Source organism: Eumetopias jubatus, unplaced genomic scaffold, assembly GCF_037043125.1.
Source record: "Eumetopias jubatus isolate StellerSeaLion01/CBP00866 unplaced genomic scaffold, mEumJub1_p1.0 scaffold_6, whole genome shotgun sequence".
In the NCBI taxonomy this organism is placed as follows: domain Eukaryota; kingdom Metazoa; phylum Chordata; class Mammalia; order Carnivora; family Otariidae; genus Eumetopias; species Eumetopias jubatus.
The window spans coordinates 124,762,387-124,783,055 of record NW_028274812.1 but is presented as its reverse complement, the minus strand read 5'-3'; the positions used below and the strand labels follow the sequence as shown (position 1 = coordinate 124,783,055).

At 45.8% G+C, this 20,669-nt stretch overlaps 1 protein-coding gene across 2 annotated transcripts in view; it reads right to left on the bottom strand.

Moving 5' to 3' along the window:
* Window positions 1-20,669, bottom strand: part of BPHL (biphenyl hydrolase like) — a 36,533-nt gene that overhangs the window by 4,719 nt on the left and 11,145 nt on the right. For both annotated transcript variants that reach the window (XM_028122913.2, XM_028122914.2), the window contains exons 4-6: window positions 19,833-19,986; window positions 10,366-10,497; window positions 7,060-7,183 (exon numbers count right to left, since the gene is read on the bottom strand). In XM_028122913.2, coding sequence (XP_027978714.1) covers window positions 7,060-7,183; window positions 10,366-10,497; window positions 19,833-19,986 — 410 coding nt within the window. The remainder of the gene's footprint in view (window positions 1-7,059; window positions 7,184-10,365; window positions 10,498-19,832; window positions 19,987-20,669) is intronic.

The window sequence follows — 20,669 nt, the reverse complement described above, 5'->3', positions numbered from 1 at the left end:
TTACCTCTGGTGGTGGGATCTGAGGAGCCCAGGCAGCTGCAGAGAGGGGTCCTTCTTCCCTTCCATGAGTCAGACAAAGAACTCATGGCACCTGGCCCACTGCCTAGACAACCTAACCCTCACTACCAATGTGTACCCTCACTACCACCCTGCTGGGACACGCTCCAGTGAATCTACCATAGGCCAAGACCTCTGTGGAGAGTAGCCTGTACCTGTGCCCTCCCCACTGTGATGGCTGGTTTTGTGCATAAACTTGACTGAGCCATGGATGCGCAGCTATTTGGTCAAACATTGTTCTGGGCATTTCTGTGAGGGCATTTTTTGGATGAGATTAACATTTAAATCATTACAATTCAGTGAAGCAGACTGTCCTCCCTGATATAGGTGGGCCACATCCAATCAGTTGAAGGCCTGAATAGAACAAAATGGCTGACCCTCCCTCTGGAGGTTAAGAGAAATTCCTCCTGCCTGACTGCCTTCAAACTGGGACATCAGCTTTTTCTTGCCTTTGGACTCACATGGAAACATCCACTCTGCCCAGTTCTCAGGCCTTCAGGCACACTGGAACCACACCATCAGCTCTCTTGGGGCTCTAACTTGTTAATGTTCCAGCTTGCCCACTGAAGATCTCAGACTTCTCAGCCTCCATAATGGCATGAGTCAATTCCTTATTCCGTAAAGTAAATCAACCTCTGCGTGCGTGCATGTCTGCTGTGTGTATCCTATTGGTTCTGTTTCTCTGGAGAACCCTAATACCCCCATACACCTATCCTGACAACGGTCTGAAAGTCAGGTCAGAGGGCAGCTTGCTACTGACCTCCTATCAAGCGACACCCCAGCTGCCTCCTGGGACCCCTGATCACTTGCACCCACCCCAGCACTCCAGCCACGGAAGTGGCAGCTACTGTGTAGCTCCCACTAGATCTACAAAATATTCTGAAATGATACGTATCATCCCCATTTTATCCACAAGGAAACAGAAGTACAGAAATACATGCACGCTGCTGAAGGGCACACACAGGGACAGCGCCAGCACTCAAACCTGGGTATGAGTCCCTGCCCGTGCTCTTAATCCCCGCTGTGAACGCTGCTCAGGATACCAATGTACCAATCCTGCTCTCCAGCAAGACTCCATTTCCCACCGCTCCCTGGTAGTTCACACTGAACCTTTGGTGCCAAGTCTTTGCACACATGGACTTTACCCTTCATTCTTTCCCACCTGATCTAGCTCTCTGGCCTGGGCCCCAGAGCACACAGTTGGACTCCACACCACACTTTTTGGGACTGAGTCACCGGTCAATGGCCCCTGTGGTGCCTCTCATATTCTCTTTCAAAGCGTACTAAGCACTTTAAAATGCACTAGACCACATCCTGGGACCGGTGTTGACATGCTCAACAGGGAGAAAATTAAATTCATATGCTCACAACTGTTAAAAAGGACCATGCAGTCTCAAAACGATGAGTAACTGGAGAAGGATACATCTGAGTTGCTACCGGAGGGATGAGTACACTTGGCCAGGCAATGGGAGGGGCTGGAGGGGAGCGCCACGGAGAGGGATTCCAGGCATGGTGCTGGTCATCTGCAGCTGGGTCTGGAACCCGGGTCCTGGTCTCTGCTGGTCCTCCTATTCCTGAGATCTGAGCACCTCCACAGAAACAGAGGCTCAAGCACACTGAATTGCACGTCCCGCAAATCCATATGCTGAAGTCCTAACCCCCAGCATCTCAGAGTGTGACCTTATTTGGATATAAGGTCTTTAAAGAGGTGACTAATGAGATCATATGGGTGGGACCTAATCCAACGTGACTGGTGTCCTTCTAAGACGACTATACATAAGCCACATAAAGAAGCCTAAGAAGAAATCAACCCTGCTGATACCCTATCTCAGACTTCTAGCCTCCAGAACTGAGAGGGGGAATACGTTTCTACTGTTTAAGCCGCCCAGCGCCCAGTGTGTGATACTTGTTACAGTGGTGCTGGCTGATCCGTACACAGAGTGACACACACGTGGCTCGACCGGCTGTAAAGTCACATTGTCTTCTGAGCTGGCTCAGCCCCACCGCCTCCCGAGGCTTGCCCACAGCAACCCCAAAGGGTCTCATGGGTGCTGGCCTCTGATCAGCGCAAATCCTCTGAAAGCGAGCTGGGGCTGGCCTTGCAGGGATGCCCAAGAAGCAGCCAGCTAGCCAAGGGGTGAGCGGTCAGGGCTTTGCAGTCTAGGGGGGAGGGCTGGATGAGCAGGGAATGCACAGGGGCTGGGGCAGGACAAGGAGAATCGAAGGGGCAGGGGTGCCCCCACCCCCCACTCTAATCAGAGGAGCTCTTATTTTATGTGTTATGTCTTGGGTTTTTGCATCAGAGTTTGTTAGGCGGAAGCGTTCAGCTGCCTAAAAACAAGTTTTAAAAACCACTGAACTTGAATGATCCTTAAGGCCTCTTCACTTCCAAGAGACTACCATTGTTCCTCACAAAGAGAAAAAAGCGAGACAAATTAACACAGGCCTGTTCAGCAGGCCTGAACAACTCCACCCTTCATTTGGCCTCCTTTGGAGGAGAGAAAGGCATTTGTCTCATATGTGATTATCTATTTGTTGGTATAATCTCTGAAGGGATAGACTGTATCCTTAAGTTTAATTATAAATGTACCTGGCAAGGTAATGAAATACCAAGTTCATTGGAAACTTGCCACTCTACCTTGCTTTCCTGTTGTCACATAGCCTGCAGCGCTGAATCTCAGTAGGACTTTGGTGCTCAAGGAATCCACCTTCCTTTTCTGGGGTCCGAAGTAAACCACCTGGGTTCTAGGTGGGTTCAGGCCAAACACAAAGGGCTCTTATAGCACAGCAATGCAGGTGTAAAATGCAAGCCAGTTTAAGACAATCATTGCCAAGAATACTTGGCCTTCCACTCATTTGTTCCAAAGAACACTGCTCTAAGAAAATGATCTTCCATAAAATAGTCTCCTGAAATAATTAACATCTGAACAGGAAGGGACTATTTTTTTTCCCATATTGATGTATTCCGTTGCTAGGAGATGGGTTTGGAACAGAATTCCTAAATTAAACATCCTTGCAGACTGACTTGTATTGAACCTGGCTCTCTAAGAGAACACACTGCATTTATCATGAGCATCAGTGTGCAAAAACCTGTCATTTCTGAAGCTAGAAGACAATTAACCAGGTCGGCAAGCATATAATCCAGGCATCTTACCATCATATTAAAATAAGAGTATGTTTATGAGAGGCAGCTGTGCTGTGGGGGAAAAGTGCTATATTAGGAGGGAAAAATATCCAGGATTCGTCATGTACTAGCTCTGCAATCTTGGAAGATTACTTAAGAACTCTCAACCTTGATTTTCTCATCTATACATGGGGACAATATTTTTTTCATAAGTTTGTTATGAAGTGTAGTTAGATATTATATGTAAAATGCCTTTTAAAATATAAAATGCTATATGGGATATAAAAATTATACAGGCTGATAATAATTATATTTTATTGTAGAATAAGAAGCATGTCCCCCACATTTAAAAACTCTCCTTTTGTTTGTTGAAATTTATCATGGAATAATATGATGAAGAAGTAGTGCAGGGGGGCGCCTGGGTGGCTCAGTTGGTTAGGCGACTGCCTTTGGCTCAGGTCATGATCCCCGAGTCCCGGGATTGAGTCCCACATTGGACTCCCTGCTCAGCGGGGAGTCTGCTTCTCCCTCTGACCCTACCCCCTCTTGGGCTCTCCCTCTCTCCCTCTCTCTCGCTCTCAAGTGAATAAATAAAATCTTAAAAAAAAAAAAAAAAAAAAAAAAGAAGTAGTGCAGGGGCCCCTGGGTGGCTCAGTCAGTTAAGCATCTACCTGTGGCTCAGGTCATGATCCCGGGGTCCTGGGATTGAGACCCACACTGGGCTCCCTGCTAGGGGGAGCCTGCTTCAGCCTGCTTCTCCCTCTCCCTCTGCTCTTACCCCCCACCCCCGCTTATATGCTCCCTCTCTCCCACTCTACACTCTCTAATAAATAAGATCTTAAAAAAGAAAAAAGTAGCGGATGGCTTACACCATAGACAAAGATAAACTCAAAATGGATTAAGAACCATTTCTTAATGTGAGGCCTGAAACCATAAAACTCCTAGAAGAGAACACAGGCAGTAACTTCTCTAACATTGGATGTAGCAACTTTTTTCTAGATATGTCTCCTGAGGCAAGGGAAACAAAAGCAAAAATAAGCTATCGGGACTTCATCAAAATAAGAAGCTTCTGCACAGCAAAGGAAATAATCAATAAAACTAAAGACAATCTATTGAATAAGAGAAGATATTTGCAAATGACATATCTGATAAAGGGCTAGTATCCAGAACATGTAAAGGACTTATGAACTCAGCATCCAAAAAAACAAATAATCCAATTAAAAAAAGAAGATCTGAATAGATATTTCTCCACAGAAGACATCCAGATGGCCAACAGACACATGAAAAGATGCTCAACATCACTCATCATCAGGGAAATGCAAGTCGGAACTACAAGGAGATATCACTTCATACCTGTCAGAAGGGCTAAAATCAAAAACACAAGACAAGAATTGGAAAGGACAGAGAAAGGGAAACCCTCTTACACGGTTGGTGGGAATGCAAACTGGTGCAGCCACTCTGGGAAACAGTATGGAGTTGCTCAGAAAGTTAAAAATGGAACTACCCTAAAATTTGGTAATTGCACTACTGCGTATTTACCCCAAAGAATACAAAAACACTAATTCAAAGGGATACGCGCACCCCTATGTTTATAGGAGCATTATTTACAATAGTCAAATTATGGTAACAGCCCAAGTGTCCGTTGATAGATGAATGGATAAAGAAGAGGTAGTATATATACACATAGGAATATTACTCAGCCATAAAAAAGGATGAAATCCTGCCATTTGTAACAACACGGATGGAGCTAGAGAGTATAATGCTAAGGGAAATACGTCAGAGAAAGACAAATACCACATGATTTCACCCAGGGGTGGAATTTAAGAAACAAACAAGTAAAGAAAAACAGACAAACAAAAAAAGGCAAACCAAGAAACAGACTCTTAACTCTAGAGAACAAACGGATGGTTAGTAGAGGGGAGATGGGGGGGAACAGGTGATGGGGATTAAGAGAACACTTATCATGATGAGCACTGAGTAACGTATCAGACTCAACACAAGAAAGGGCGCCTGGGTGGCTCAGTCAGTTAAGCGTCTGCCTTCGGCTCAGGATCGAGCCCCGCATCGGGCTCCCTGCTCCACAGGAAGCCTGCTTCTCCCTCTCCCACTCCCCCTGCTTGTGTTCTCTCTCTCGCTGTCTCTCTCTCTGTCAAATAAATAAAATCTTAAAAAAAAAAAAAAATTGTTGAGTCACTCTATTGTATCCCTGAAACTAATATAACACTGTATGTTAACTACACCGGAATTTAAAAAAACAGTAGTGGAACTGTCTCTGAGTCTGGGTTCCCTGCTGGATTGTGTGAGCTCTCAGGACAGGGACCAGCACTAACCACGCCAGGCAGTGCAAGCCCATGAGGCATCAGAAATCAGCTCCTGGAGGGAAAGGAGAAAAGGAGGGAGGCAGAGAGGAAGGGAAGGAGGAGAGGAGGAAGGGAGGGAGGATTTTCTTAAGTCATTAATAAAGCCAATTTCAAAAGAATTCCTTAGAATTCCAAAGATGGAATAATGACAGCATCTCTGGAATTAATATATAGTCTGAAGGGGTCAAGGCTCACTTGGATATTTATCCTCTGGTATGTTTGTTAAAAAAAAAAAAAAAAATCAGGTCACTACCCCCTAGGCATACCTCACTTTCTCCTTCAGGGTATGCATCCATTTCAGGGAAAGAAAATGCTAAATTTATTCAACTTTAAATTTTCATCTTGATATAAGTACCAGGGAAAGCTGGCTCCTGCGTTAGCCAAAGTATTTAAAAGAAAAATTTCTATTCCATACAAAAATGCATGGGCTTAAAGAACAGAATTTCTGCTGACATGTACAATAAGCTTCTTCGATGTCCAAGGCTGCTTGGCAGAAACAAGAATGCAAAGAACAAGTAACATGTATCTGCTGTTTAATCAAGTGAGCCACCAACATGGCTTGGTATATGTTGATATTTTGTGATTCTGAATAACAGGCTTCCCATCTGATGTGTACATATTTAAGGCTGAAATAACATGAGAAGTTAACATAATTTTAAGTGGAAAAAAAGCAGGATTCAGAGTTGAATACAGAATATAATTATATTTACGTTTACAAAATACTAGAAAGGAGAAACATATTAAAATTGCTAATAGCAGGGGGCGCCTGAGTGGCTCAGTCGGTTAAGGGTCTGACTTTTGCTCAGGTCCTGATCCCAGGCTCTCTGCTCAGCGGGAGTCTGCTTCTCACTCTGCACCCCGCCCCCACCGCCATGTGCTCTCTTCTTCCACTCTCCGTCTCCGTGCTCTCTCTCAAATAAATAAATAAAATCTTTAAAAAAATGCTCATAGCAGAAGTACTTAAATGGGTGGCAAGCGGCAGGCAATTGGTTTTCTTCTTTTGATTTTAGAAATTTTCTTTCCTGGGTAGATAGTACTTTTATAATGATAAACACATCTGAAAATTTCCAAATTATATAAAACTGTTTTAGTTAACACTGATGGCTAGAAATCTAAACTGTCTGCAGTGTTACAGAACTTGGTACCTATTAGCACATTTGCCATAAGACATCCATCTAAGAAATCCTTTCCTTCTTTACTGGCAAACTGGGAAGGGAGGGGGACACCTTAAAAACTCCGAACCCCAGGGGTGCCTGGGTGGCTCAGTCATTAAGCGTCTGCCTTCGGCTCAGGTCATGGTCTCAGGGCTCTGGGATCGAGTCCCGCATCAGGCTCCCTGCTCTGTGGAGCGCCTGCTCCTCCCTCTGCCTCCCTCTCTGTCTCTAATAAATAAATAAATAAATAAGATCTTCTGAAAAAAAATCCCCACCGCAATGTTTCTTTTCCTTCCCTAGCTCCTTCCACGCACGCACGTCCTGAGGCTGTGAGGCAGAGCGCGGGGGCAGAGATGGCACTTACTGCGACCCTCTCACGTGTTTGTGTATGAAGTCGGCGTGGGACCGTGGGACCAGCGGATCCTTCTCTCCGTGCACGATTAAGGTGGGGCACTGAACAAGCGGCAGCAAGTGCCCACAGATATTCCCTGCAAGACAAACAGCACCGAGGATCTGCCTCCATGTGACCAGTGCGCCAGGGGAGTCAGGAGAAGCAGGGGGCTGGGGTCCATCCTGCCTCCCTCAGGATCGGTGTCCCCGTCCCTAAAAGAGGTGGTCTGCATTAGCCGGGGCCCGAGGGGTCTCCTAGCTCTCACAACCTGTGGGCCTCCTTTTCCAGTTCTCTGCTTTTTTTTTTTTCTTCTTGGTAAGTTCTAGTAAACAAGCAGTTTTGCCTGATTATATGCGTAATTGATGCAAAACAGGAAAATAAACACACCAAAAACCCCACAGCTCTTTATATTATGGAGAGCAGTCCACAGTTTGCAAAACGCTGGTAGATGCTTGGCATCTGAAAAGCTTTTCCCTTGAAATAATGTCTTAAGTGGTCCCCCCGGGCCCCAGCTACCCTCAGAGGTTCTATACCTCCTGTGAAGTTAAAACTTACACATGGCAAATGAGCTGCTCTTCATTCCTCCTGCCTCCATGACATTCCTGTCTGCCATACTCTGGAGATGATAAGGGCCTCACCTCCATCGTAACAACCTTCCTGAGGCAGATGAGGAACAACCTGGCTCTGGTCCTGCCCTACCATCTCCTGCCTGGGAACTCCTGGCGGTTCCACAGTGAGGAGTTTCAGCCTCCTCCCTGGTCAAACGGGATAGTTCTAGTTCTCTGGGGTGGCCGTGAGGCCAAAAAGAGGTGTCCTATCTACAGTTCTGGGCAGTGGGCAGGTACTCCATAAAGTGAGCTCCTTCTTCCTCTGCCTCCTCCCGGCCTCTGTGGGGGTCACTGGGGCCCTGAGAAAGCTGGGAGCCAGCCCACTGGGGTGCTGCCCAGGCACCTGGCCTATCCCTCCTCCTCAGGGGCCGGGGTGGGGGGCACTGCCTGCTAAATGAGAAGGGGATGGGTTGGCCAGAGAAATACTTCTCTAGGTCTCAGAAGCTGCCATCTCCTGTCCCTGGGATGACACACACTTGTTAACTGCGTAATCAGAGGACGAAGCAGTCATCCCGAGCACTATGGGTCAGACACGATTTGCATGGGTTCATGCCCATGACACAATGCCTTACCTGCTGTAGCTCACTTGGTCTGTACAATCATTGGTAGATCCAGTACCTTTCTAAAGAGAGTCCTAATAACCTTTAATCAAGCGCTTACTGTGTACTTGGTACTGCACCACAGCTGAACGTGCAGAACCCTGGTTAGTCCTCAAAACCCCTTACGGGGTCGTTATTAGCTGCTTCAGTTCACAGATGGGGAACGGCAGCTTAGAGAAGCTGAGTAGTCAGCCCATCATTTTGACAGCAACCAAGTGGCAAGGCCAGACTTCACACCCAGGCCTGTCTGACTCCAAATCTGCGCAGTTAACCCCTATCCTAAACCGAGCATCTACCAACGTGCACAGTGTACAATTACGACAAAAAAGGGTCCTGTGAAATTAATGAGTGTGAAGGGGAGATAAGTAGTTTATTAACAGTCTTGCTGTAAGATCACTGCTATAGTTCCTCTACATTTTGACATTTTCCCCCTCCCTTTCTTTTTTTTTAATAACTGTATTTGATTTTTTTAATTTTAGGTTTACAGCAAAATTGAGTGGAGGGTTCAGGGATTTCCTCTGTACCCCAGCCCCCCACATGCACAGCCTCCCCCACTATCAATATCTCCCACCCAAGTAGGACATTTTTACAATTGATGAACCTACATGGACACATATGTCATCATCACCCAGAGTCCAGAAATTACATCAGGGTTCACTCCTGGTTGTTGCACATTCTGTGGGTTTGGGCAAGTGTATAATGACATGTAGCCATCATTATGGGATTACAGAGTATTTTCATGGCCCTAAAAATCCTGTTTTGGACATTCTAACAGGTAAGTATTGGGATCTTGTTATTTGGCTCACCTTTTAATCAGGTTTTCTTCTTTTTGTTCAGGTTTAAGAGTCTGTTGCACATCTGGATAACAGTGCTTTATCAGATATGCCTTTTGCAAATATTTTCTCCCAGTCTGTGGGGCTTGTCTTTCCATACCCTTGACAGGGTCTTTCACAGAATGGAAGCTTTAGATTTTAACAGATACAGGACATATGTTTGAGCTGCTGATTTAATTCTGCTTCTGCCTCTGAATCTTCCTACCCCGCTCTCTAGTCAGGAAAGCACAAAAATTTACGTTTCAAGAATGTGCCTTCTTTAATGGAGAACTGTCTTAGACATCTTTATGGCATTTTTGTTTTAAGAGCTGAGGGAGACACATTTTCAAAGATCTATTTCTCTGGGTGGGTACACTGCACTGGAAGAGGATATATTTGCTGTTCTGAACTTGAACCAGAAAAGTAATAGTTCCAAATGTCCTTTTCATTGTGAAAGTTTTGATAGGTGACTCACTCTGGAAATGATTACCTAATAGATCAAACTGCTCCTTCAGCTGCAGCCATTTTGTCACAAATGTGCTCCCAGATTTGATCTCGGCTACCCTCTATTCTTTTAGCAGTTAAAATAGAAGAGTGAGAGATTAGCAATGTAAATGGCTATTGAAAAACAGCCTTTAATTCAGAATTTCTCTTAAAGATGTCAGTTCTTCCTGTTAGTGGAAATCTTGTTAATTTTTCTGATGAAGACAGGGAATTAGAGCCACATAACTAAGTTCTGAAGGTGGGAAATAAATTGAACGCTCTTCCTCAGGCTAATTCTGCTGGAGCTGAAGGTCATGACACAAAGGCCCTTCTTTTTTATCCTGGTAAGAGAGGATATAGCAGGGTCATGCATCTAAATGTGAAAAAGAAAAAAATATGGTACGCACGACAGCTTGTTTGTTTTCTGATTACCCACTCCAGAATTAGAGAAAAACAAACACTATTTGAGGCTTCTGGAGAATTATTTTGTCATCGTACACACAAAGGATTAGAAGGAAAAAGGAACAGTCTATTAAAGACTTCACACTGTGAACCCTGATACATAGAGTAAGTGTATACATATAGCATCGCTTAAGGCGGATTTATTATGCAAGAGCGTGTATGGTATACAATCACTAGCATCCTCTGTTCACGCATTAGTGTGAAAGGACAGTGGGTGAGTGCTTTCATCACCAGGGAATTCTGGAACACCAGGGGAAGAACGCAAGCAGCCTCTCTCATCAGCAAAGGAACAGCTAAACAGGTCACATAACCTACCATCTGGAAGATGTTTAAATTGTTTTATGCCATCCACCCACTTCTCACAGGTTTTGGCAAAGTAGTCATAGCCATATAAGGTTTCAAGAGGTTTTCTTATTTTCTCACTCCATTTAGAAACATCTCGGATACCTGAAAAATAGAAGTATTGACAAGAAGAGGTTTAGTCTAGGGGTACCTGAGTGGCTCAGTCAGTTAAGCATCTGCCTTCGGCTCAGGTCATGATTCTCAAGCCGTGTTGGGTTCTCTGCTCGGCAGGAAGCCTGCTTCTCCCTCTCCCCCTGACCCTCCCCCAGCTCGTGCTCTCTCTCTCTCTCAAATAAATAAATCTTTTAAAAAAAATAAAACATGAACAAATTCAATTACTTAGCCCACTCCTTTCCGTATTTCTTTAAACACACTGATAATTCTAATGCTTCTGAGCGTATTACATCTTGCTTAATAACAGCTTTTAACACAGTGCTGCCGCTACACAATACACCTCAAAGAAAACACATGACTAATGACATGAACTCATATCAAACAATAACCCCTCCATGGCACTCCCGACAGCACCAGGGCCCTGACAGGCACCCTGTATGTACTCAGTGAATGCAATTAGAGAGTGGAGGAAAAACTGCTGTTTACAAGTGCACTGCCTTCTAAGGTGGGCGGATGCTGTGACAGAACGAGCCGGATCTGTTCCGACCTGCCCAGGTTAAGCCCAGAGGTGCACATGGAGGCTGGGAGAGCTGACCTGCTCTGCACAGGAGTGAAAAGACTTCACAGAGGGGTGCAGAGAAGTCTGGAAATTAAGAGGGTGTGGAGGAGGTCTGGGAAGAAGAAAAAGGAGAGTTGGAAGAGGGGGAAGGAGAGAGGAGCCAGCAAGAGGTCATAAAGATGGCCAATAAAAAAAAAATCTCCTACAGATATTTCTACTTTGGGCTCCATTGCAGACCACAGCCTCTGCAAGGTACCCTTGCAGTGGAACGACTAGTTTTTGTTTTTGTTTTTTTTCTTAAGTAGGCTCCATGCCCAGCGTGGAGCGCAATGCTGGGCATGTAGGGAACTCCATGGGAACTCATGACCCTGAGATCAAGACCTGAGCTGAAATCAAGAGTCAGACATTCAACCAAGTAGCCACCCAGGCATCCCTACGACTAAATCTCCTTCATAAAACATATTCTTTGTTGCATTGTTGGAGTTGTAGCAATTAATGCAAACTAGGATATGAAGGTGTGTGTGTGAGGAAGAGAACCTAAAAAGAGAGCAAAGAGTGGTAAGACTACTCAAAAGGCAGGGTGGCTTTTGCGGGAAATGTAACTGGTAGTTGGGGGTGGGTGCGTAGAGCCGAACCCAAGATTCCTAGATTAAGTGGAGATGAAAATGGCTCCAATCTGGTATGGAGCCTGTGCTTCCCTAGAATAGCAAATGTAAATCCTCTCTGAAAGAAAGCATCATCAATTTGTATGCATGGTCTTGTGTGTGTGTGTGTTTTCAGATTAAGAGTAAGCAAATATTCGCTCCCACTCACAGGTCACAACACAATCAGAATCTTAATAAAGCTAATGAAAAAGCTAAAACACTGGAAGAGAAAGCTTAAGAAATGATGCAGACCACCACACAGAGAGACAAGAAGATGAACAAGAGACATGGAAGATGGGAAGCCAAGGCCCACAAAGTCCAATCAGTGCCCTGATGGAGGAGAACGGACGAGAAGCAATATGGGAAGGAGGACACGGGCAAGAATGGTTTTCAGAACTGATCAAAGATAAGGATCCACAGATAAAAACTGAATGTAACCCAAACTGGATAAATAAAAAGGAATTCGCATCTGGACACACAACAGTAAAATAGCAATACATCAAAGAAAGAGAAGAAACCTGAAAAACAGCAATAGGTGAGACACATTCACTCCAGACGGGGGAAAGCTACACGGGCAAAACTTCTTAACAGTGGTCGAGGAAGGCAGAAGACCATGGAATGGCTGAGCAAATAATTTGCCATTTACATTTCTGCACTTAGCCAAACAATCTTTCAAGAATGAGCGTGGCATAAAGACAGTATGAGGTAAAAACGGAGCTCACTATTAACAGAGCTGCCCTTAAAGATCTTCTAAAAAAATAACTTGAAGACAAAGAGAAGTGAGCTTGGGAGGAATATCTGAGATGAAAGAAGGGGAGTAAAGAAACTGACGAAAATGTCCGTTAAGTGTGAAAATACACAAAACTTGCCAAGCTAATGAGAAAACAGAACACGAACATTTTTTTACATTAAAATTAGTTCTGTCTAGAAAGGAAGTGAAAGGACAAGCCACAAGCTGTGCAGAACAAGGACTAACCCAATTACTAACCAGCAAGGGGATAATAATCAGACTGTCAAACAACAAACACCCTGCAAATCAGTAACATCGTAATAATACTGGAAGTGTTCTATTCTCGAGCATCATGGAGAGTCCTTGGGTGTTTGTCTGTTAGACTTCACACGGTATGCCTGTTAAACCTATCGTTTTAAAACTTTTATGTAATCTTGATACATATAAATCAACAAAAAGAAACAAAAAGACATGAATAGGGACAATACAGGAGAAGAAACCCCAGGGGCGCATAAATACATAAAAAGATTCTCAATCTTATTAGAAAGAGGAAGATGCAAATTAAGTCCGCCAGTAAGATACCATTTCATATCCATATGACTGGCTGGGACTAGGAAGTCTGATGATTCCAAGTTTTTGAGGATGTAAATTAAGGAATCTATTACGCTGGTGGTGGAAATGCAAATTTATGTAGTTGGAAAACAGCTGGTCACTGGTAACATGGCGTATTTGCATACCACAATATTCAGCAAATCTCACGTTTGGGCCTATACCCCAGACTGATACCACTGCTCATAGGCCCCAGGAGAGATGTACATGAATGTTCACAGCAACAGTGAAAACAGACCTACAGTCCATTGATAAAAGAGAGGGAAAATAAAATACTTTTGCCCAATGGAATACGATACAGCATTATCATGAATGAATCTTAGAAATTCAATGTTCATTGAAATCAGTGAGTCACAGAAGATGATCTATGGTATGAAGAAGGCACTACTTTGTATGACTCAAAAACAAATAAAACTAAATTACATATTGTTTAGGAATATAAACAGATGTAAATAAAATATATAATTACAAAATAAAATTTAAATACATATTGTATACCTTATGATATATAGCATAAATACATATTATTTGTTTAATTTACATATTTAAAGATACACAAATATATTTAACATAAATGTTTAATTTATATATATAAGGTATTTTATTATATTGTTAATAGTATTATTAATATGTAATATAAATGTAACATTTTATAAAATTTTGTTTTTATAAAATTTTAATACTTTTTTAAAACTATAAAATTTTATAAGACTTTTAATAAAATTATATATTTTTTATAAATAAAAAAATTCCCCTGTGACAGAAGGCCAAGATCTTTTAATCCAAATGGGCTAATGTTCAATGTGAAGACATTTTTCTTGCTAACATGTAAATTCCTCTTTGGGATAGCAAGAGATTTCTCAAAGTGAATTAACTCGGTCAAAGCAGGCATTTAGAGTGAGAGGTATCTGTTAGTATATAAACTTTAGACTTTAGACTTTAGCTTTAGACTCTCAGGGAAATATTATCTAAATCTCAAGGGGCAGAAAAATCCAGCTGTAGCTGGGGCAAGCCAGATGTTCACACCAAGCAATGTGGTTAAGTACACAGGCTCAGAAGTCATACTGGCTGGGTCGCACCTACTAGCTCTGTGACCCTGAGCAAGTTCCTGAACCTCTCTGTGCTAGTTTCCTCATCTGAAAAATGAGAATTATACCACCACTCTGAGATAAAGAGTAAATAAGTTAGACATGAAATGTGCTAACAACAGTACCCAGCATATAACACTCAAAAATATTCTATGTATTTATATACTTACTTCTGTTAATTTTTAAGAGGAAGCCAGTTTTATCCCAAAGCATAATTTCCACCAAAAAATAAGTAGCAATTATGTTTCACAGTTAAGTTCCTAATTTAACTATTTGAATCAAACTATTTGCTGATGTGAAACATATAATTTGTATCCCCCCCCACCCCCGGGAAAACAGATACATTTATTTTTTGAGCATATAATTTGTGCTAAGCACCAGAAGAAAACTCATTGGCTCACCATTATTTAGTGAATTAATCCAGTAAACATCATTTGAAGGCTGCTGAGCGTTACTCACAGCACGTACAAATCTGAATGAGATTTGGTCTCTGCCCTCAAGGGCCTTATCGTTTAGAGTTGTAAACAACCTCTGTAGAAGAGTGGGAGAGATGTCGTGGGAGAGGCTGGGGAGGACAGAGGAGGGTCAGTGAGCTCAGAGGGCAACGGCAGGAAGTGGCAGTGGTGGTGGGCTTCCTGGAGGAGGCACTGCTGGGTCTAAGTCTGCGAGAACAGAAGCCAGCAAGCAACTATGGGAGCCATTCCATCTATTGCTAGAACTTCAGGAGTTTCCAGGTGGCCGAAGAAAAGGATGGGTATGTGCGGGTAGAGGAGACAAGGTGGCAGCGGATGGACCTAGAAAGATGGGGGCGGGGGTACCAGCTCACTCAAACTTTGTGAGCAAAGCAGAGGAGTCGGAACTCCACTTATCTGGAAAGCTATGCGAGACTTTGGAGGGTTTTCAAGTAAGACATAATGAGATTCACATCTTAGCAAACTACCATCCAAGCAGTCAGGAAAGTAGACTGAAATGAGGTAAAGACAGGGCAGGTTGGAAAGTGCTGGTTGATCTAAGTGAAGACAGATGCGGAGGCCTGGAACCGGGGCCTGGCAGGAGGAACGGAAAAGGTGAGATGGATTCCAGACAGAGCCCAGCAGAACGCAAGAAGAATGCAGAGGGCTGGATCACTATACTGCAGACGTGAAACGTTGGGCTTTACTGGCAGACCTTCCCAGTTTGTGCCAACATCACAGGTTTCTTCGCGGGTCTGAGCCCAGAGTTGAGTCATAAACAGCCATGTTAATATTAGCTCATGGCAGGCATTCCATAAATCATAATTAAAATATTCTTTTGTGGAAGAAAGAGTATATTCCACCGAGTGTCATTTAGCAAAGTGAGAAATGTAGCAGGAAGACCAGGTGTGGAGGAAAGATCCTGAGCTCGACTTTAGACACGCTGAATGTAAGGTGCCTGTGGGGCAACCAGGTAAGAAAAATGGACACGAAGTTGAATACCTGGAATTTAGGAGTTTGAGGACGCCAAGGGACGAGGGAAGCTCCTTGGGTATAAGAACGAGAAGAGAAGCAGAGAGCTAAGGATGGTGCCCGGCAGAGCAGAGCAGGGAAGGTGTCAAAGACAGAGACTAAGCAAGGTAAGGGGAAAGTTCTGGACGTGGTGGCAAGAACTCCAGGGCACAGAAAGCTTCGAGAAGAGGGATGTGTATTTTCAAATGCTGCAGCATGACCAAGGAGCCGAAGGGCGATAAAGCATCTGCGGGGCTTGGCAGCACGGAGGCGCTGGTTCCACGAGGCCGGTGGGTCGCCCAAGTCAGGGCAAGAGGGGGCCGTGAGGGAGTGGGCCTAGGAAGGGCAGCAGAAAATGCGAAAGAGGAGTGTGAGGTGAGGAGGGAGCTTCTCGTGGTTTGTGTGCGGCGCAAAGAAGGGAAGTCAGGGTCACTGAACATGGGGAGTTCACACAGTTGTGACTGAAGGGAAGGTGCGACAGGGTGACAGCGCCCAGGACAATCGGGCCGGTGAAAGGGTGTGCGGAATACACCAGCGCCAGAGGCACAAGCATCGGCCGGGGCACGGGCTCCAGAATGGTGGCTGGAGAAGACGCGTGTGGGGAGACCCGGCTGGAGGGCAGGCCGCGCAGGCGAGCACACAAGCAGGTGCCGAGGCAGAGAGGCGCAAAGGAGAAAGTCTGTTCCAGGAGTAGCAGCTGTTCAGCGTGGGAGGTTGGGGGGGGGAGGCAAGGTGCAGGGGGAAAGGTGCAGGGAGCCTGGGAGGGGGAGAAGGCACAGGGAGGGCGGGGGGGGGGAGGGGAAGGCTCAGGGAGGCGGGGGGGGGGGAGGCACACAGAGGCGGGGGGGGAGGCGCAGGGAGGACGGGAGGGGGCGGGGTAGGTGCAGGGGTAAGGTGCAGGGAGGCTGGGAGGGGGAGAAGGCGCAGGGAGGGCGAGGGCAGAGGGGAAGGCGCAGGGAGGCAGGGGTTGGGGGTGGGGAAGGCACATGGCATCCGAGGGGGGGAGGGGGGAGGGGAGGCGCACGGAGGCGGGGGGGGGGAGGGGAAGGCGCGGGGAGGCGGGGGGGGAGGGGAAGGCGCGGGGAGGCGGGGGGGGGAGGGGAAGGCGCGGGGAGGCGGGGGGGGAGGGGAAGGCGCGGGGAGGCGGGGGGGGGCACCGGGAGGCGGGGGGGGGGGCACAGGGCTGAGGTGGGGGTAAGGCTCACGGAGGCCGGGGCAGGGGAGGCGCAGGGAGTCCGGGGCGGGTGGGGGGCGGGAGGTGCAGGGGGTAAGGTGCAGAGAGGCTGGTTGGAGGAGAAGGTGCAGGGAAGCGGGGGAAGGTGCGGGGGGGGGGGGGGGAGAGGAAGCGCACGGAGGCGGGGGCGTTGGCGCACGGCGGCCTAGGGGGAAGGCGCAGCTCGCTTCAGGGCAGGCAGGGCCCAGGTGCTTGGAGGTCACTTAAGTCACTGAAGGATTGTAAGTCACAGAATCTGGTGACCAGGTTTTTGCTAGTGAGGAAACTCTTTCATGTAAGACCAAGTGCCCTCAGAGGCCACGGGTCCGAAGCAGGAAAACAGTAGGCGGGAAGAAAGGAGGGGTTACGCTTAGAGGTCGGCCCTGGATGCCTCCCAGGTGGCCCGGGCCCCACTCACTGAGACACGGGCTGGGCTGTGGGAAGAGTTATGAGGTAATGAGTTCAAGGCAGACACACTAGTTTTGACAGACTTACAGGCTATCCAGAGGAAGGTGCTCAGCTGATAGATAGAAATCTGGCTCTGGGGCTCAGGAGGAGCCTGGCTGAATAGTAGTTTAGAGAACATCACCCCCTAGTCATAGCAGAAGCTGTGAGACATCTGCTCAAGTGAGTACCCAGTATCTCTTGGGCGTGGGTGCTGGCTAAGCTGGTGTGAGCGCCCCGCCCCCAATGGATTATAGCTGAACTCCAGACGGAACAAGGAGCAACTACATGCTAATGTATAAGAGCAGGAGGCTGAACAGTCAAACCTTGAATAATGACACAGAAAGGGGATGAGTTTCTTATTTCCCTTTTCTTCCTTGGAGTCCCAACTTTGAAACACGGAGTGGGGGGGTGGACCACACATGTGGTTTGGGATGCGGAAAGTGGGAACTTCAGAAGACCCCTAGAGTTAGCCAGAGGACCTGGACCAGGCTCCCCTGCTTGAGGAAGACTGTTTCTCTCTCTCTCTTCCTACTGTAGTCCATGTTGTGAAGGTGCACAGCCATGGGCCTGCACTACTAGTCCAGCAACAGACAGGCCCCTAAAACCCCAAGAGAAGGCTAGCTTTCTGACCGAAGGTACCAGAAAAAGGGGCCCCTAGTAACTGAAGATTGTAGGTGAAATCCCTGTTAATTCTTCCACCTCTTTTCTCTGGCTGCTTTGCCCTAAAGATGGCTCCAGTTGCGCGAAGCACAGCAGCGGGGGGTGGGGGGAGGCTGCTGAAACCTCTCTTTCTGAGAGAAATCTGTTTCTGGTCATAGGAGCTTTGAAGGGGGTCCCTAATTCTGCATATGAACTAATGAAATGATTCAAGTCCTGGGATCACCCCTGAGCGCTCCATGCATGGGGAAGATCCAAAAAAGCACACAGCATAAGCATCAAGAACTGAACTACCATATAAACCACCACCTATGTCCCAGCATAGCCTGAGTAGGGTTTGTGTGGGGCAGACACGAAGAAGCATAGAACAGGCTCTGAGAATGGACCTGCTGCTGGAACTATAGCCCACAGAAGGCTAAACAGAATTTGCAGTATGAACCTAACCAGGCTGATGGCATGCCAAGAAAAAAAAAATCAACATTCCTCAGAGTTTTAACAGGATACCAAGTCTCACAACATAGCACAATAAAAACAATCCCAAATTAACCAACATATAAAACAAATAAATAAATGAAAAAACTCTACAATCCCCAAACAGGCAAATCTGACCAATTCTCAAGGGAAAAGACAACCAGCAAATGCTGACCCGAAAATGACCCAGACATTGGAATTACCAGACAGAGAAGGCAGGCATTGTCACAGGCATTTCCATTCCATTTACAGTATATTTTTTCAGTATTTTTTTTCCTCTGAACCTGGTACGGATACAATAAGGAAAAGCAGGAGTGCTGATTAGGATGGGTGACTGCCTCCGACTCATCATTTAAGAGGTTCATTGTCCTTTCACAAACAGTGCAAAGAACTAAGATTCTACAACAGAACACTGCCATTTAGTGGCTTACTTAAATCAGGTGAATTGCAGAACCAGCTGAATAAAACTAGACTTGTCATAGTCTAGTGCCTGGGTCTGCAAATGTTTTCTGTCAAGGGCCAGAGAGTATTTTTGGCTTTGCAAGCCAAGAGGCAAAATCAAAGGTATTAGGTAGGCAGATTTACGCTTGACCCTAACTGCCTGGGCCAGGCCATCTGAGATCCAGGAGAGACATACTTGAGATCAAAAGCCACCAGACTGAAGAAGAGGGTCCTGGTGGGTCAACCCAGCAGATGGTGGTCGGGGGGTACCCCAGGGCAGTTTTGATTTTTGCCCCAGACACCCCCAGATCCTGATGTGTCCTCTTCTCCTCCCGAGAGCCAAGCAGTTTCAGTCTGGTCAGCTTGCTGGAGGCTAAGCGAGTCCTGAGGTGCTGCCTGCAATCCCACAGCTGGGCAGCAACTCTGGGCACAGAGGAGGAAACGGGGACAGACGGGGCACCCCGCTTGATCTCTAGGCCTGCCACTGCTGGCCTTCTCCATCAGTGCCCGGCCTTACAAAAACAGATGGGCTGGATTTGGCCCACAGGCTCTAAGTTTGCTGGTCCCCATTCTTCTGCCTCTAAAACCTTCAAAGATAAGCTTCAAGGACAACCTTATGAAATGTGAACAGCACAGAATTTATCAAAATATAAGGTTTCAATACAATATTCCTTTTACGCTCCCATAATTTTAAGAGGTTATGAAGAACACTTTCCATCAAGCCCTTCCTCCTTGAAGTTCACTATCAGTAGTCAGAAATGTGAACGCGGATTTTCTAGGACCTTTTCCTGAGTCACGAAGATGTCACTTCTGCCAACAGAAAGCGTTAAAACACAGACTGGTTAAACTGTAGGGCTTTTGTGAGAACTCATAGCTTTTCTGACCTCAGAGCTGAGAACTGGAAGCAGACGAGACAGGACTTGTCAATACAGATCGAAGTAAGTCCTGAGAAGGGGAGAGCAAAGGTACCACTTATCATGACATCTACGATTCGTGAGACCTACCCTGATAAATCTTCTCATCTTCATCAGTCACGTAGGCATTGGCTCCCCAGATCACCATCTTGCTGATGAACGATGGATATTTTGCAGCTGCAATAAGAGATGTAATGCCGCCGTCACTCCAGCCCAGCAGGGACACCTTCTTAAACTTCAGCATCTGCGAGGAATACAGTGAAATGCACATAGCACAGCTGACTGCTCCTCTCTGCTAAAAGAATCCCATAATTGACAGTTGTCAAAATCAATACAGCTGTGAGGTTTGGAGCAGCTGTTGGTAATTAAAGAAAAATCCTAGAATCCACCATTTGATGACGCAAATGTTTTTATCTCCATTAGTTTTGGTGTAAATCTAAGTGTCGTAAAATCCTAAGTACCTCTGAAACTAATAATGCAGTATATGTTCATTAAATTGAATTTAAAAAAACCCTAAGTACTTAGTATTGTTTTGAATTAATGAGGGAACTACATCTTCTGGTTGGACAGACTCTCTGGAAACAGTGGCGATCACCTGTCCTTGGAAATGACAAGTAACATGTGCATGCACACCCACGCCTGAGCGAAGGCTTTGAGAATAGTAATGCAGATTAGAGAGGGAAACTTGATATTTACTGGATGGAATGAAGTCACCACATCTGATAAAACCACTGACTGCAACTGTGGGAAGAACAGGCTGGAGGAGAACGGTGTCACGGGGAGGTTATTAGTCCTTAAATCAACCAGGCTCTGAAAACGTGTTAGGGAAACTGAACAAAGATGACATCGGAGAGATGCTGCCTAGAAGTAAAAATAGAATGACCTGGAAAATGAAAGATTTAACAAATATCAGTCCAAGATACTGAT